An 18,976-nucleotide genomic window follows, 5' to 3' on the forward strand; every position below is an offset into this window, starting at 1 on the left:
AGTGCGGTTAGTGTTGCCTTCAAGGACCAACTGAAAAGTCGGACACCTTACTGGCGCACATGTGAACGGATACCTAGCCTTTATTTGAGAACGGAGGTGGCAAACTCGTGAGACAGAACACACCGTGGTTAGATTTGCATGTTTTCATAATTTGGTTGTTTATGTTTCATGTATTCATGTCAAACGAGTGAGGGTGTCTTACTACTTGACTTGGAGTATGGAGTAGTCTGCGCTCTGCGGTACTCACATAAGCCTTATACTGCCCCAAGTAGCTAAAATATAGGTTATTTAAAAATGCAGTATAAATAAATAAATAAATAAATAAACTACAGTATCTGAAAAATATGTAAAACTGTTTTATAAAATATAATATAGTGGCATTTTACCCTTTCTAATTATTATTATTATTTATATTGTGATTATAATACATTAATTTAAACAAATAAACAATTTTATGTTCATGTCAATTTATTTGTAAATGTTATTATTTACAATAAATTTAAAGTATGCAATTATTATTAATGAATGAATGAATTGATGTTTGTTACTTTATTTAACTGCCTTAGAAAAAACATTTATTTAAATATAATAACATCAAAATAATTATATTTTATTTCATTATTTCTAATTTAATTTTAAAAAAAAAAGGAAAAAAATGTTAAGTACATGCAAAATAGTTTGATGAATTAGGGAAATTATTTAATAATGAGGTAAATCAATTAAATTCATTGACCAAATATTCAGTAAAACTAGTTTTAGAACGAATATTAATTTTACTAATTTTTGAAATTGTATTGTTCTCAATACATCAAATAAGCCATGTTTATTTAGATAAAGGAATTTAAATGAATAAAGTTTTTTTTAAGAAAATAAAGTTAAAATAACAAAATGACAGTAATACAGATTTAACCATTTTGTTATACTATGGTTAATATAACTGTAAGTAATCATTCCATATATATATACATAATAAAAACATGTCAAAATTGTTTATTGATGTTTTATAGGAGCCACCAAGCTCACAGCACCAAATGACCTGGCTGCCATCCTCTCATTTCACAGAAAGATGTTTATTGCATAATTTTCATTAGTCCTATAATTCAGATTCAGCTCATCCATCCACCCATTTTCTTAACCGCTTATTTCTCACAAGGGTCTCGGGGTTGCTGGAGCCTATCCCAGCTGGCTTCGGATAGTGGGCGGGGTACACCCCGAACTGGTTGCCAGCCAATCCAGGGCACACAGAGACGAACAACCACTCACTCAATCACACCTAAGGACAATTTAGAGTGTTCAATGAACCTGCTGTGCATGTTTTTGGGAATGTGGGAATAAAACGGAGAACCCGGAGAAACTCCCTGCAGGCATGCGTAGATCATGCAAACTCCATCCAGGAAGGCCAAAGCCCGGACTCTATCTCACGTCTTGAGCACCGGGAGGCGGACGTGCTAACGGCTAACTAGTCAGCCACCGTACCGCCAGATTCGGTTCATTACTGGCTATTTAATATTGTTTATTTTAGCACAATCAAGGCCGCTTTAATGCACAGGCTTACCTGGGCTGAGCCCAGGGGCCTACAGTCGTCAAGGACCTATCAGAATCATAAAAAAAAAAAAAAACAATTTGTTGATTTTTCTGTCAATCATGCATGAGATGACCAACCTGCGGCCGCAGATGATTATGTGCATCGCTGAGGTCGTAATAGGGTGTGTCCCAAGAGAGGGCCTATCAGAGGTCTTAACAGTTCCATATACTATTGTGCCACTTGTTCAACTTCCTGTCAGTCACTTCGTCGCTGTACCAATTTACTGACCACGCCCACTCCGCCAAGAGGGGATATCAATAGTTAAAGGCAAGCGAGGACAGACAGCTATGTCACCGAAAAAAAAGTTTTAGGGCGGCGCTCAAAATAAGGTCACTGGGTTTTTAAGACGCAAAAACGCGGGCTTTGGCGAAGAAGGAGCAGGGGAAGTGGGAGGTGAGACTGGCCTTATCGGCAAACGGGTCGCCACGACTACACCTGAGGCCGCCGCCGTCGCCATGGCCACCACCACCACCAGCTTTAGAGGCAGCGCCCAGCCAGTCCGGGGGAGGAGAGCCCGGGGCATTTGACAGAGGAACAAAGATGAAGCCACTCCTCAAGAGGATCCGGTTCATCCTGCTGCTGCTGTAGGAGGGGACACGGACTCGGACGACCCTAATGACACACATCCTGCTCGATGGGGACACCCTTTAGTTGTCGAAGACAAGGTGCGGCATACTTGGCTTGAAATTTAAACACCAGAGATGTTTTTTCTCCAGAACGCACTTTACACTAACACTTACTAATGGGAAAAGTGTGCAAAGAGAATGTCTGTGCAATTCCCCTCCAAAGCGGCAACACATTTTGCTTTGCACGCTAAGTTTTTTGGGGTAGAGTTAAATCTGCATTTTCTGCATCAGGATTTTCAGATTGGAAACAAGCAAATGAGCGATAACGTGAGCATGAATGGCCAAGATAGCTTTTATTAACGAGTCAGCTGAACACGGTGTGGTGGATTCTGAACTATGAATGTCAGTACTGAGCTTATGTGCTTTTTTTTTTTGTCAGAGTAGGGACTGGCTTTTAGAGGATCCACCAATTTGGTGATGTCCACAATGGTATTGAAATCCCACATGGAAAAATATGGAAATGTTGGAAGTGGAACACCCTCATATTTATCTTTAAATGTGTGTGAGGAATTTATCGATCTGATGGGTAAAAAAAAAGTGCTATCTGAAATTGTTGGTAAAGTGAAAATGGTGAAATATTTCTCCATTAGTGTTGACATTTTCCATTTATACTAAGATTTGTGTCACCAGATGGTTGCATTGAAGAGCACTTTGTAAAAATGTTGCCAATAGTAAGGCACACTGGTGAAAGCCTGTCACTAACAAGTGTTTTAGAAGAGATGGGGGTTGATAATGCAAATTGCAGGGGGCAGTGCTATGATAATGCCAGCAATATGTCTGGAGGCTACAAAGGGGCACAAGCACGCTTGAGGAAAATCAACCCCATGCTGAGTGGGTGCCATGTGCAGCCCACACACTTAATATGTGCGCTGATTTGTTTGTCAATGGTGGAAAAATAAGCAGCGCTTCTCGGTTAGGGTTTGGGAGGGGGGCCTATATTTGATGGTTAGCCCCGGGCCCTATGAGTAGGTAAAGGCGGCCCTGAGCACAATGCATCTGGTATCAATCAGTCTGCATCTATACCCGGGAGTACAGATCGATAATTTACTGAAAGGGAGTGAGCATTAGGGGTGTGCCAAAAAATCGATTCTCATTTAGTACGATTCTGAATCTATTTTAAATGTCCCAAAATATTTTATACTGTCTTGCCTTTGTCTGTGTGTGCCTTTTATTTGGAGCGCTGTTCATGTTGTACCCGGTTTGGCCACTGAGGGGCAGTGTGGTTCCACGCGGTCTGATACACTGTTAAGTTGTAGCCACATTAGAGAGTAGAAGGAAAAAGTCACGATCAAGTTATTTCAATAAAAGTTTTTTTTTTTTGCAGTGTGGAGCCGTTCTTTTGAGTGATAAAAGTGCCGCCAGTAGCCCGCTACTTAGCATTAGCGAGTCAGACTGGACTAGATCATTACAATTCCTTGCACATCTATAGATTGAATCAAAAATCTTTCTTAATCGAAAATCGTTTCTGAATCGAATCGCAGGCCCAAGAATCGGAATCGAATCATGAGACATTCAAACATTCCCACCCCTAGTGAGCATATTGACTACAGTATGTTTGTTATTCATTTCTTGGATTGTATTGCACTACAGTGGCGTTCTTGTCAGTGTGATTAGTCTAAAAAAAGGCAAAAAGAAAAGGTAATGGACTATATGCACAAATCACTTCCGCATTCGAGTGCACCCAACCTTCCGGTGCGGGGAGACTTCAGCGGAGCACACTGTTGATGTGATGCGTGGCGGAGTGGTACCGTCACTTACCTTTGATGCAGGATAGCGTGGGTTTGCTTCCTTGCCTGGGAGACCATGTTTGTATGTGTGCGTGTTTGTGTGAGTTAGTGCAAAAAAAAACAAATAAATGTAGATGTGATGTAAAATTCTTAACTTAAATCTTTAACACACTGAAAATGAACAGGAGTCGATCTTTGCTTTAAAACACTATGTTTATCAGAATTTTAAAACTACTAATTAGATCACCCAGAGACGTAATTTTAACGGCTTGAGCTCTGGTAATGATGTCATTGCTTAAAATTAGTATTACACCTAAATACAAGCCATTTGAGTAGCTACTAAAGCTATTTTGTTCATTACATTTTTTTATGTAAATGTAAATTATGTATTGTAGCTCGTCTCCCGGGACTACTGGAGTCCACACAGTACCCCCCTCCCATCGACCAGTCAGTTGGTAAGATTGAAGTGTTGGATCTTTCAGATGGAACCTGCCAGCTAACTGTTCATAACTTGTTCATTTTCCTTTATTGTTTTTGTTTTTTCTTTTAATGATACGTTATTGGATAAGAATATATATGTTATTGTGCTTCCTACTCCTTTTGAACATGTAAATTATGACATTGATTAATTATTTTCTTTCTTCAAGTTTTTATTTTTACTTCAACTTATATTTTGAAATGTGCTATAATGTTCAATAAATCAACCAGCCAACAACAACAACTCTCTGGTCTGTAGCCTCCTCTTCATCCAAGTCGTCTCCTCCTCTTCGTCGACGGGATCCGACGATCTCTGCCTGGTCAATATTTTGAACAGATGTAATGCATCTACTGGTTTTTTTTTTATGTTGTCAGCGGTACAAGAATAATGACTCATATAAATATTTTCATATTTTTTAATACAATAAAATGGCAGCATAGGAATAATTAGTTTTGGTGGGGGGTGGGGGGGCTTATGTATTGTCTACTCAGTAGTAACACTCCATGAAGGTCTATGGCTTAATCAAGTATACACTGGTGCTTTGACTTACTAGTTTTATTCGTTCTGTGATTTGGACCATTTCATCCGATGGAAAGTTGATGTTTTTTATTTCATCTATTTTGAAAATGCATAGCGTGTCGTTACTCTATTAGGACAGTTAAAAAAGGCACCAAGTACAGCTGTCGTTTTGTCACTTAAGGCTGAAAGCAGTTTTTAACAATGCTTGCAAGCTTTAAGGTGTACAATTACGCAAACACTTTCAGCACTCCAATGTCCGGCATTCAAAAGATCGGCTATTTTGGTAGCCACGCTTTTTTAAAACTCGATGTTCACGCATGCGCAAACGTAATGTGCACTTTGCTTTTAATACAGTAGCCTATCTATTACAAATATATAAGTATTGCATTTAGGGGAAACAATTTTTTTTGAATAACAAATAAAACTGTTTGTGTATCCTAATTAATTAATTAATTCACTGTTTGGCTTGTTCTGTTGAGTGTGCATTGGCCACTAGGGGCAGTATAATACAGAAATATGGCGACAGCTGCTCAATAAAATGTAGTCATATTTGTTATTTTACGCAGACGGTAACGAAGGAATTATTTATTTAAAAAAATATTAAAAATGAAAATAAAAATAAACAATTTATGCCCATGAGTATTTTTTATATTGTATGTCTGGCCGTCATTTAAAGGGCCAATGCAGCGATATCTATGCTGTTTGTTAGGCAGTATATGGAATTTTGCACTGTTAGCATTAATCAATTTAAACTAGTAGTAGACTTTGGTATGGCAGTTATATGGTTTGATTATACACAAAGTGTAATTCCCTTTGTTTAATTTATAGTTTGACAATAAATTTCAAGTGGCAAAAAAATAGTTTGAAGCCTCTTGTTTGAAGAATTATTCTTCTGCCAAGCTCCTTGCCGCCATCTGGTGCTCCTAACTCAAACTTTTGCTGGCAACTCAAGATTAAATATAATGACCAAGCAACAGCTCGTATCACGAAAAACTCGTATGCCGGTTCACTAATAAGTCGAGGTAAGACTGTATGTTTTTGAATATGTATGTACGGCATGTGTATATTCTCTTGAGATATATCGATGATTGTCTTGTCTTAGAAGGGTAAAGTAGTTGCAGCTGCTTCACTGATGCACAAGACCCAGAGGGAACAATAAAATGGATTCCGACCCTTATCTGTTCAAAATAGTAAAACTTTGTTTTGGTGTGAAGGAGAAGAGGAGACCAAGTCATTATCAGCACAATAATGTTTGGCTTTGCTAAATGGTTTAAGTGATGTGCCTAGAGGGTCAGTACTAAAATGCAGCTGGTTGTACTCCAAAGTTCAAATCATGTGATGCAGAGAGTTACTTGTGATGACACTGCATACAGTGACAAATCAAAATGTTCAGCCAAATAAAAACACTAGTAAAAGTCTTTCAACAGACAAGAAAAAAAAAGATTATGCCACTGCATGCATGGCCCAATTTGTCACAGAATGGGATTAAGTGGCATTGCGTGACGAAAGGAAGAATTGCTAATAGGCTACTGTTTAATGCTCAATGGTATATTTCATTTACCTGCATGATTGTGCATGGAATTCACTAAAGAATGTTGAAAGCCGTTATCATGAAGTAAACCCAGTAAAATCCGATAAACAAGCTATATGAAGCAAAATAACAATGCTCACTTATGATAGAGTATTGTTTGAATTTGGTTTTTTAATATGATTGTTTAGCTACTTAGCATCCTCCAGTATATCCCATACTGTACACTTCATGATATGGCATCATCCAGTTCTTTACAATGACAACAAGGCTATTATAAACTACCACAATTATAAACATGTTAAATTAATGCCTCTTGGACATTGTTCAAATCAATTCTGAGTGGTGGCCTGGACCCTTTGCAAAAATGCTGCCCAATATAATCTTGTACAGTAAAGTGAAAAAGTATTTGCTCTTGGGTTGTTTTTGTGAGATATAGAAATTGTATTGATGATATGAAACATTTGAGTGTGATAAATAATTTAAAAATGGTCACTCAAAGTAATAGGGGTGTGCCCAAAAATGTATTCTCATAAGAATCGCGATTCTCATTCAGTACGATTCAGAATCGATTTTAAATGTCCCAAAATCGATTTTATTTAAATTATTTTTTACTGTCTTGCCTTTGTCTGTGTCTGCCTTTATTGGGAGCGCTGTTCAAGTTGTACCCGGTTTGGCCACTGAGGGGCAATGTGGTTCCACGTGGTCTAATACACTGTTAAGTTGTAGCCACATTAGAGAGTAGAAGGAAAAAGTCACGATCAAGTTATTGCAATAAAACTAATACATACACACTCACACACGCACATGCACATGCACATGCACACCCACATACAAAACAAAAATGTATAAAAAATATATATAAATAATACAAATAAAAATAAATAAAAAAGAGAGCAATGATGATGAAATCAGTAAAATTACCGAATGAACTGAGCTCTCCGGAAAAATAAAAATTACAATTAAAATTAAAATAAATAAAAAAAGTTATTGAAAACAGGCTGGATAAGGGCTCTCGAGGACCGAACTTTTTTTTTTACATTTTTAAATGGCTTGGATCAGTCATCATGAAATGTGGAAGGAGGAGGAGGGAAATGTCTGCATTATTTTGGGGAATCCTGGTTGTTGAAGTGAAAATTTGAGAATTAGAAGAATGTAATAGTTCCCAATATGTTCGGAATGAGCTGAACATTTCGAAATTTGAATGATTTGAGTTGATCAAGAAGTGTGGAAGGACAGGGAAATTAATTATGTGAAATGTATGCACATTGTAAATATTATGAAGGAAAACGTGAAATAATGAGGGGGGGGGAAATCGTTTCCAAGATGTGATTGGGGTGAATACTTCGAAAGAAAATGTCCTGGAATGTGGATTTATGGGAATAAATAAGCTATTTGGGCAAAATAGTTCCCAAGACGTCCTGATTGAGGCGAAAAGTTGGCATGGTTTGAAGAAACGTGTAAGGAGTAGAAAGGCAAACATTGCCCAAATAATAATAAAATGAAAACAGGGGCAGGATTTCCAGCATTTGCGCAGTAAAAGTCTTTTTGCGCCTTTTTGTGTACCCCAGGTCAGTATTCCCCCAGACAGTTGGCTAATTCCCTCTTCCTCCTCTTTTCTTTTTTTTCCCTTCCGCCGCCTGCTGCCGTAAAAAAACGCCGGTGGTGGTGAAGGCTCATTGTGCGGAGTGATCTGAAATCCGGACTACACCCAAGCCAGCCGCAGCCGCAGCCGCAGCTGCACTAGTGCCCCGGCTTTCTTTGCCGCCCCAGCGCGTCCGAGTAGTGGTGGCTCACATCCGAGGCTCTCGAATCTCTCTCTTTTCGGCCTTGGTCGCTTACTCGCGCCTCCTCAGCCATTTTGTACCACTGCTTTGTCTTTCTTCAACATGTCTTGGCAAAACTACGTGGAAAACCTGATGGCCGATGGCAGCTGTCAGGACAGCGCCATTGTTGGCTATTTGGACGCCAAATATGTTTGGGCAGCACATGACGGTGGGACTTTCAACAATATCACGGTAAGAATGTGAAATCGAGGGCAAGGTAGGTGTTGGCAATCTGAGCGCGAGGCTCGCCAGAAAATGCACGGCGGGGGGGAGGAAAAAGAAATCCGTTATCTATGCAAATGACTAGCCAACTAGCGGCTATGCTAAGCTAACGCATCGCTGGCCTTTCCTGGCTAAGGAAACGCCGCAGGATTATTTAGCCGCCTCGTGTACGACGAGACGCATTGGAAACGGGCGTGGACACCAACACAAAACCTCTTTCTCCCACCCAAAGCCCACTTTAGACAACGATAAATAACCCCTTTATGGTTTGTTTTCTCAAACCATCAAGGAGATTGGATTCGGCTTTGAAGTAAAAGAGCATTCTTTGTGTTCCGTGGCTGTGATGATTAGCTAACGTTAAGCCGCCGATCTGCCGGTTACCTGTGGTCACACACACACACACACACACACACACACAAACACAAAACGCTTGCATTGGCTGACTTGATCAATTTATGATTATAAATACAATTTAGACCAGCTTTATTGTTAATTGTGCCGATGTGGGATTGTTGCAGTCATCGGTCGAAAAGGAGCAATTCGTCATTCCTCATTGCTTTGATTGTGTGGCATCATTGCTATTGTAGTGATAAATGGATCGATACATAACATAAGCTACAATTCATGACTCCATTGTTATTTGTATTTATGAATACTGTATGTTTATTTAGCTTTCTTTGTTTGGATGTCAAAAGAGAATCCAATATTCAGGACCTTCAGGGAAATATTTTCTCCCTTTCAAAAATTCACTTGCAAATAATTGCATACTCCCACATGGGAGATATCAATTCAACAAAAAAAAATGTCTTTCACATTCAACTCATTCGTGGGAACTTCTTTATACATTCCAAGAAACCCCCCAAATTCCTCACATTTCACTATAAAATTGCCACATTTAAGATATTTTGCCCACTTACCCTGCGTTAACATTAACTCTCTTATTCATAAAAGTCCAATTAAACATCAAACTTTTGAGCTCATTATTGTAGATAATTTGTAAAATAAGTAAATATATAATTATAATAAATAAATTATGCATACATATTGGTTGGTAATTTGTGAGAAAAAAAAATCCCAAATTTGAGAGTTCACATTTAATACAAATTAAAAGATTTTTTACTAATTTATCTTCATCTAAATTTTTTAATCAATTCAAATCATTACAGCTTCAAGTTTCAAATTCTAGGCAGTGTTAGGACAACTGACATCTATTCAAATCAATGTAAATGAACGCTTGAAATAAGACAATTCTCCACAAAGCCATAGTTATCAGTTTACTGTATGTGTGTTTTTACTCTATTTTGTTGGTGTATTTATGCCTGTATATAACATTACACTTATTGACTTGTTTTATTGGATTGGTGTTAACAAATCAGGCTACAATCAAGTGAGTCATCAATTCTGGGCCACCTTGTAGATACTTGATTCACCCTCAAGCAACATTCATAACAAAATTATCCATATTCCCTAATGTAAACAACACATGCTGAAGCATGCGAAATTAATAATAATAAAGTAACAATTAAAAAAAAAAAAGTCTGTTAAAGTAAAAAAAAGTAATTTACTAAAATAGCGTTTCCCTCCCAGTGTGGAATTAAAAAGCCTTTCTTCAATGTGATCGCCCCATCAATGTATCCTATCCATTTAATGGCCATTATTAAAAAATGTGGGTGTGTTTTGTGGGTGTGTTTTTTGTTTTGGGGTGGGGGGGATAACATTTTCAGGGTAACTTTGTTGTGTGTTATGCTCAATAATAAAGGAAGGAGAGAATCTAAGCAAAATAATTTTCTATAAAAAGTACATGATTTTAAGGTTAGGGTTTTGCGGCTTTCCTTGTTGATGTAAATGTCTGAAATAGAACTGCAGTCACTTATTTATTTGCGTGTCTGATTTTGTTTTTCAGGCCCAGGAAATTGACATTCTGGTAGGCAAAGACAGAGAGACCTTCTACACCTGTGGTCTTACCCTGGGCTCAAAGAAGTGTTCGGTGCTTAGAGACAGCCTGCAGGATGAGGGCGACTGGACAATGGACATGAGGACAAAGAGCCAAGGAGGAGAACCCACATACAACGTCTCTGTGGGACGAGCTGGACAAGGTAAATCAAGACTTGAGGGCAGTCTTATTATCAGAGGAATCTGTTATGTAAGGGTTATCTCAAACATTTATTATTTTCGATCTTTTCAAGTCTGGGGTGTTTCAGCCTTTCCCTCATATCAACTTTTGTCAGGCTACGTCCAAATCTTTTGGGAAAAGCCAACACAACCTGTTTCCATTTTCTTTTCATCCCTTCCCCCCACTCTTCAGTTATGCAATTAGGTATTGAAAATGTAAAACACAATCACATACAGATCACAAAGTCGTAATTTATTGAATTATACCTTTTTAAAAGGTCTCCTCTTCGGGAACACATTGGTTAAATATCTGGCTTTGTAAGAGCAAGTGGAGTTAAAAACCAAAGTGATTCATATCCCAGACATATTTAGTTAGTGAGTTTTTATTTTCTGATTGGATGTTGTTGACTGGAAATTAGATCAAGAAAGTGCAAAGAAGTTGTGCTGCAAAGTCCCTGCCAAATTTGAATGATTAAAATAAATCGTCAAGTATATAAAATGAGGTTTCAAAATTGATAAAAAAAACAACCAATTTCCTCCGTTCTCCAATCCTGTGGGCGTGTCCGCTGAATGCGCTGAAACCATGCTCAACTGTCAATCAAACATCTTCTAGGACCTTCCTTATATCTGCACATCACTCCAAGTTACAGCCATGAAAATTAGAGATAGATCGGCCTGATATTAGGCATTTTGATGGGTATCGGCCTTTTTTTAATTTTATTTTTAAAAATCTGACGGCCGATATAAAACCATTTTAATCTCAGGGAGCTATTTATTAAAGTTTTGAGTTATCTTTATAAAATATGCTACTGACCCTAGGGAGCCTTCTGAACCATTTGTTTTTGTTAGACATTATGACAAAGAAAAGTTTAAACGTTCGGGTATTTTTAAATTTTGGGGAAAAATATTTACTGTAGAAAACTATAGAGAGCTATGGTATTTACTTGCTTAAGTTTCCATTTAACTTTTTAAGATGTACTGATAACTTTGGGCGCTCCCTGAACGTTTTCTTAGACATTTAAAAGGATGTCAGTTGTCAAAGATAATTAAAAAAAAATCTACATTTTGAAAAGTCAAAAAAAAAAAAAGTTAAATGAACATGCTTTAAGACATTACAATAGTCAAGATTGGCATTTGTATTTTAGAAAATGTTGACGCCAATATCCACCTCCCCACTCGCCTTCCGATTTTTACTGAAAGTGAATATCGGCTTCAAATATGTTATCGGCCTCCTTGACTACTAATAATCAGCATCAGTATCGGCCCTGAAAAAACAGATCTGTCTATCTCTAATGAAAATACATCTGCTTAAAATCACTGCGAAGGCGCTATCCCTTGCGCAGAAAGCCTTGCTTGCGCCTAGTAATAATAGCCCTGAAATCGAGCTGGACAAAACACTCTAGACAAATCAGGGGAGTTAATTTCTTATATTGGGGGCGGGGAGACTCATGCTGGATGCCCAAGTATGTCACTGGGCACCATTTTAGCCACACCCAGAAAGTGGAGCGGCACAGGCTTGCGAGGGTAAGCATGTGTAGCGAGCGCTGCTTTTTCATCATTCTTCGTTCAATGTTGCAAAGACAGTCGCCACTCTCAAAACCTCTTTATGCTCTCAAACTGTTGTTCTTATTGCGACAAGAAAAAAGGGTTTAAGAGAGCATGCTTCTTCAAAAGGGTGTGATTAATTGTGGAAATTTAAGAGGAAAAAATGGAGATAACTTCAGACGCGTCATTAAGTCCATACAAAGCCCATACATAGCTCACTGGCTTGCGATTGTGCGCACGTCGCAAGTGTTGCTTTTTCGGCAGGCTTTGTTCAATGTTGCAAAGCCTCTAGACCAGTGGTTCTTAACCTTGTTGGAGGCACCGAACCCCACCAGTTTCATATGCTCATTCACCGAACCCTTCTTTAGTAAAAAATAAAATATGATTTTTTTTACTGGTGCACGAAATGAATTGTGCATTCATATCACCTTGTTCAAATAACAAAACCAACACAGTGCATGAACTCAAAACAACTTACCTCAGTGTGACTTCACACAGACAGTCACACGTTGTGGCGGTTGGAGGTGGACGTGGGGTCGGCGTCACTAACAGCCCTCTCTAAGCGGTCTAATAGGGAGGTTTCACTCTGCTGCATAAACCAGCGACCTCAAAGCGGACCGGTAGGAAATCTCAGAGCAGGACGCTTTCAATGACTGTGCCCACTAACTGCAGACTAGACTGAGGGGTGGACCTCTGCGGCGGAGTCTCCACCGAACCCCTAAGACCGACTCACCGAACCCCTATGGTTCGATCGAACCCAGGTTAAGAACCACTGCTCTAGACGCAATCTTTTGTATGGGGAGAGATTTGTCTCAAAATTCACACAGATGAATTTGTTTTGTGTCATGTTGTGTTAGAACATATAAACATTACAAGATTTGAAAAAAAGAAAAGATCATCAATAGATGTCAGAGTTCAATGAAGTTTACATGCTCAAAGGGAGTAGGAAGCAGTACGCTAGAACTTACTGTGGCAAAGTTGTTTATTGAAAGCTTTTTACATTATTTGTGCTTCTTTTGAGTTTGACCTAGGTTGTAGAATTTGAGTGTTTAAGTTGATAAATAATATATTTGCTGGTTCTATATAATTGGAACGGTTAATGACTCGTGTAGCTCTTTTTTTTGTTGTAACTTTAAGATAGACTGAGTATTAGTTTTGTAAGTATTACCCCGATATCTCCACACGATCAGTCAGGCATGGCAGTAATAACGAACAGTATAATTGATTGATTCATAATTGATTCCATACTTAGGAGACTGTTGGTTTTATAAAGTACTGGATAGCTAAGGGTTTGGATATTTGTCTTTTAACATTTTCTATATGAGATTTCCAGCATGCAACTCCCAAGATTTTTTTTAATATCCTTTACACTTTCAATTTCGAAAATTAAAATTTTAATTTTAGTGATTTTGACTTGTTTAATTTGTCTCGTGCTAAAGATTCTAAACTCTATTTCATCTAGATTCAAAGATAATTTGTTTGTGTCAGACCAGTTTTTAATAGGTTTAATTCTTTCCACATTACTCAGCAGGTGCTCGAGATTTTCTCCTGAGCAATATGAAGTTGTCATCAGCAAACAGAAAGTATTTTAAAACTTTAGAATGTGCATTTGTGGATCATCGTGCATGCGGATTTATTTTTGAGCCAAACACTGTTTCAAGATATTAACACACACACACAGGTCCTGAGATATTCACGTGTCCGAGGCCTATTCCTCCTTCGTCCATGAGGAGGCAGTGTTGCAGTCTCCATTGAACGGGAATGGGCCGTTTCTGTTTAAATTTGGAAATTGAAAAACTGGAGACGAGCCTTTATCTGATTTTAAAGGCCGGTTTTTATTTATTTATTTATTTATTGTGTCGTACCGTTTTCTTGAAATTTACTGTTCACATTAATTTAAAAGTATTTTCGTACATTTATGAAAGACCTGACTTATTGAACTTAATACAAATCAGAATCTTTTACATTTATATTTACAGTAGTAGAATTATATTTTCATCTCATCCTTGCTGATGTCAATGTTTGCGTAAGACTTATGTGATAATAACACTTGTTACTTTAATTAATAAACAAAATAATTTGACCAGTTACTGCCTCCACAAAATTTACTTTGGAATTGAATATTTGTGGAGGTTTTACCATGTCCTTGACATTTAAGAATTGATGTGCCGTAATGATTCTGTCGGATTGAATTGAAGTGAATCGAATCGGGAAAAATCAAAATGGAGTCAAGCTACACTCTTGTGAACCGAAATCAAATCGTTTGAGGAAATTAGAATCGATACCTAGCCCTACAAAAAAGCAACACTTGCTACTTGGGTGCACCCTCGCAAGCCTGCACGCTCACAGATACGGACGGGCTTTAGGCTTAACTGGACCCCTGCATTGTTTTGTTCCTATCAAATCCAAACTGAACAAGCTGTGTTGGTGCTATTAGCCCCCCCCCCTTTTTTGTTGTTGTTGTTAAATACAACGTATTGAGTATGTTAGTCTGAATTAAAACATTAAACTTGACTGCAACCATAACAATGTGCTCACAGAGTGAAGGTACAAGACAAGTCTCGCAAACATTTCTTCAACATATCTTCACACTTCTTATGAAAGTACTTAACTTTGGGATGCTTTTCTTGGTTTCTTACCTTTTTCCTTAACCATTCCCCCTTTTTCTATCTCTTGTCTTTCAGTTTTGGTTCTTGTAATGGGAAAAGAAGGGGTCCATGGAGGCGGATTGAATAAGAAGGCTTACTCAATGGCAAAATACTTGCGGGATTCAGGCTTTTAATGTTTCCAAGGCTCATTTAGGTAAAAATTTGAGGGACATAAAGAAGAGAAAATAAATATTGCTGTTAAGATTTCTCCTGCAAGCTGTCAAATGTCATGGAAACCTTTATAGCATTGAAGAGTGGTAAGATCCTGACACCTGGACCTCCCCCTCCATCACGTGGGGGCGGGGACAGTTCAGTTTTGTTCATTTTCTCTCTATGTTTTTTTCCCCCCCTATGTGCCCCAGTATTGGTTATAGTCATGGGAAAGGAGGCGATCCATGGTGGAAATCTTAACAAGAAAGCACATGAGATGGCGGAATACCTGAGGAAGGCTGGATTTTAAACAACCTCACCATCCATCAACCTTAACAGCTCACCACATACTTCCAGGATTAAAGGGCAAACAATGTTTCTTTCATCCCTTTCTGTTTTATACACAGCCCCCCCCGCCATCCTAATCATGAGAAACATTTTTTTGACACTGCAGTAATGGCATGATCACTGAAATTGTTTAAATGTTTATAAACCAAAGGAGTGTACAAAAAAAATAACCACCAAGTGTAATGAAAATTGAATTTGCCTTGTATGACATCTGCTTTGCTAGTAGCCAATTTAAAAAGAAGGCATTTCCCCGTCCTACTCATCAGCATGTCTGCATCGTTGCATGCGTATCGGCTTTTATTATGGTTCTCCTGGCCCTTCACCCGTCTCCCAGCCAAAACATCTTCTCACCTGCCTCCAATAAAAACAGTTTACGCTGACTTAAGCTTGTATCTGTGTATACATTTGCCCCTCACCCATGTCCCCACCCCATTTTTTTTGACCCACCATCACATGCTTATGTCTTGTACCTGGATGTGGTCTTTATCAGATGTGGTGTCGGTTTCTTGTTCAAGTGTAGTGTAAGGACAGCGTTGTTGTGATACTTCCAACACATTCTAATGGAAAGCTGTCTGAGCCTTTATTCTTTATCATCCTTGATTTCTAGCTTAAGGTCCATGCACTAGTACAAGCTGTGTCCTCACTAGCAGGATGGAATAGATGTTCGCACGGCTGTGCAGCCATTTGAACATTTGGTCAATATTCTACTAGTACGCTGAATTATGAAAGAAAACTAGCGCTCAAATCACTGTTATGCCATGTTTATTAGATTCTTAATATCCAGCCCAAGGTACATGTACTAAATATGCTCTGTCTTAACTAGTTGGACAACTACATACTAGTGAGGCAAAATGTGCAGTAGTTGACATCTGCATGTGACTAATACTACTGCTGGCAATTGAATTGTCTTACTACTGATTTGCTTTTTGACTAGTTAGCTAATTTACTAGTCAACTAGTTTGATGTACAACTTGAGGTCCATGTACAATCTTTGTCTTCATTAGTAGGATGGCTACACTTTACTAGTGAGGCAAAACTGTGCACTAGTTGACATAAGTTGGAACTAATACTCCAGTGAAGCACTAGAATTGTATTTCTAGTAGCACACACTTGTCTACTACTGGACAGCTTTTTCTAGCTGTTAATGTAGTTATCCTACAAGTATGTCCAGTGTGAAGCCAGTGAGGACAAAGAGCATTAGTACATGAACGTTAAGCTGCAATCAAATCAAATCAAGCCATTTAAGCATTTATTTGATGTTGTTGATAGCATACGGTCAAAAGGCGCACGATTTGTGTAATCAACATTACTAGTCAGACTCGAGTTCTACGAGTGCGACCTAGTCATTGTACAAGTGCTCTGAATTGTGATGACAAAGCGTCCAGTACGCAGACCTCAAGTTGGATATCAAGGATATTGAATAAAAGCTGAAACTGCTTTCCATACATTCTGGAGTGTGTGTGGTCATTCCACTTCTGCGACAGTTCACATTTATCAGTCAGCTCCTGCAAATTTGTCCAATTGGCTGTGAATTACCGCCCCTTCCTCGTCCTCCTTCCCCATTTGTTCCCACCTTGGACCAATCATTGATGGACAAGGATGTTCACCTCCGTTCTGATAGATGATTGTTGGCATCACCCGTTGACTGTAATAAAAAATAAAACCTTAGGTGGCTTCAGAAAGTTGTAAAATCGTAACCGCTCCTTTTTTTTTTTAAGACTTGGACACTACTTTAAATTTGTCAACACTAATAGATGTTGTTTTTCATTTTTTGACTAACTTCATTAACTACTGAAACTACATGAATGCATATTGACTGTAAACCAAGGGTGTTGGCTTCTGACATCTTGTCATTATTTGCATTGTGCTTTAGTCATCCAAGATGTATTCACAAATTGTCATCGTATGGTACTTAGAAGTATTATAGCTTAAAAAAAAATAAAAAAATAATGCTGTGTACACTAAACTTATTGAAAGTGGTGTTGGTTGGAATAAGAACATTTGTAAGTTGTCTTGTGATAAACTTCCGAGAATTGTGTATTCAGTGCCATAAAAATCAACCTCATGTGTTGCTACTAGTTGGATTTTTACCTGCTGCCCTGGCAAGATATAACTTTTAATGGCACTTTCCGAAGGGACATTTTGGCATCAGTTATCTCCAGACCTTGTGGAATATGTACAGAATTAAACGAGAGAGAGAGAGAACAATGTGTTTGTGTCTTTTGTGATGTTTGAAACTGCACATAATTCTAATTTCATTAACTGAAAGTCTTTGAGTTTTTATAATTATTGTAATAAAGTTAATGCTCTTTATTTTTTTATTAAGAAATAACATCCAATTCTCAATTTCAAATGTCTTAAGACAAGTTTGGAGACAAAATATGTTCATATCAAGAATGATTGATTCAAGATGAATATAAAATCAGTTCAAATATGTTGTAATAAAAACGCAACACTTGTTTTTGCTCCTATTTTTTATGAGACAAACTCATTATTGTTCACAAACAAGTCTAAATCTGTGGGAGTGAGCACTTCTTCTTTGCCGAGATAGTCCATCCCACCTCACAGTTGTGCCATATCAAGATGGTGATTAGACATGATTAGTGCACAAGTGTGCCTTAGACTGGCCAACCTGAAAGGTGCAGTTTTGTTTTATTGGGGGTGGTGGTGGTGGGGTGGGCTCAGAAATCCGGTCACTACTGACAGTTTTTTTTTTTAGTCCCCAGACCATGCTGACAATGCTGAGTGTCAAGCATGGATGCAAATGGGTCCCATTTTATAGTGTCTGGTATGACCCGGTTGGGGAATGAACCCACGACTTCCCAGTCTCAGGGAAAACACTGTACCACTAGGCCACTGAGGGGGTTTGTGAACAATATTTGAGAGAATTGTGGATGTGGGAAAAGTTTGAGATCTTTGAGTTCAACTCATAAAAAATGGGAGCAAAAACAAGTGTTGCGTTTATATTTTTGTTGACTGTAGATTTCAATATGAAGCCTATTACGCTTGCCTAATGATCAAAACTCCAGTGCTTTTCAATGGGCGGAGAGGGCCATTTCACCAAGTAAGACCGCCGTTTTGTGAATTCTAAAGTAATTTGTGCCCTTAAAACTAAAAGCAATTAGCATATTAGTTGAAAGTTTTTGGCGTATCATCTCAGAGCATAATACCGTGCTCAATTGAACTCCGGGGCCTCGCCTCACAATCCAATGCTGCTGGAGTGTGGTCTTGACTCGTGAGTAAAACTAAACCTGTAAGCAAAGAGTTTTGAGAATTGTTTCTATGATAAGAATATAAAAGTAAGATGCATATAATGCCGATTCTGTTTTGATCGTTTTGTTCAACAGTAGTATTCTATAGGGAACGCGTATTCAAGGATCAATAAAACTATTAGAACAGTCTCTGAATCTTCTATTTGCTGACTTTACATTAATTCCAAGATTTTACTCATATGGTCTGTTAAAAGAAAATAGTAGTATATATTTTTTTATTAATCACAAATAATTATGGGATATTGTGTGATTAATTAGTTAAAACATTTTAATTGCTTCACAACAAATTATCAATCAGCGTTTTTTGCTGTACTGAATTGATGTCACTAAGTTTTGTTTGTTTTTTTCAGTGAAATGAAAAATAATATTGAAAGGTGAGTTTACTCATTT

The 18,976-nt window shown here is 38.0% G+C and overlaps 1 protein-coding gene across 3 annotated transcripts; it reads left to right on the forward strand.

Annotated features, from left to right (window-relative positions):
* The first annotated feature begins 8,137 nt into the window (after positions 1–8,137).
* On the forward strand, positions 8,138–17,522 carry pfn2a (profilin 2a). 3 transcript variants are annotated; one of them, XM_086097773.1, is made up of 4 exons: positions 8,138–8,481; positions 10,415–10,607; positions 14,853–14,970; positions 15,179–17,522. In XM_086097773.1, the coding sequence occupies exons 1-3, from the start codon at positions 8,353–8,355 to the stop codon at positions 14,948–14,950; spliced, it is 420 nt and encodes a 139-aa protein (XP_085953899.1). In that variant the 5' UTR covers positions 8,138–8,352; the 3' UTR covers positions 14,951–14,970; positions 15,179–17,522. The 3 variants fall into 3 exon arrangements, with proteins under 3 accessions (XP_085953899.1, XP_085953897.1, XP_085953898.1); XM_086097771.1 differs by lacking the exon at positions 15,179–17,522 and having other exon boundaries at positions 8,140–8,481; positions 14,853–15,103; XM_086097772.1 differs by lacking the exon at positions 14,853–14,970 and having other exon boundaries at positions 8,143–8,481.
* The last annotated feature ends 1,454 nt before the right edge of the window (positions 17,523–18,976 follow it).

This window comes from Leptonotus elevatus, chromosome 1, assembly GCF_054856555.1.
Source record: "Leptonotus elevatus isolate MCC_2025b chromosome 1, RoL_Lele_1.0, whole genome shotgun sequence".
NCBI classification, from domain to species: Eukaryota; Metazoa; Chordata; class Actinopteri; order Syngnathiformes; family Syngnathidae; genus Leptonotus; species Leptonotus elevatus.

Coding starts and splice junctions, on each gene's coding strand:
- pfn2a (XM_086097773.1), top strand. CDS start 8,353: ATGTCTTGGCAAAACTACGTGGAAAACCTGATGGCCGATGGCAGCTGT. Junction 8,482..10,414: donor GGACTTTCAACAATATCACG/GTAAGAATGTGA, acceptor TTTGTTTTTCAG/GCCCAGGAAATTGACATTCT. Junction 10,608..14,852: donor TGTGGGACGAGCTGGACAAG/GTAAATCAAGAC, acceptor CTTGTCTTTCAG/TTTTGGTTCTTGTAATGGGA.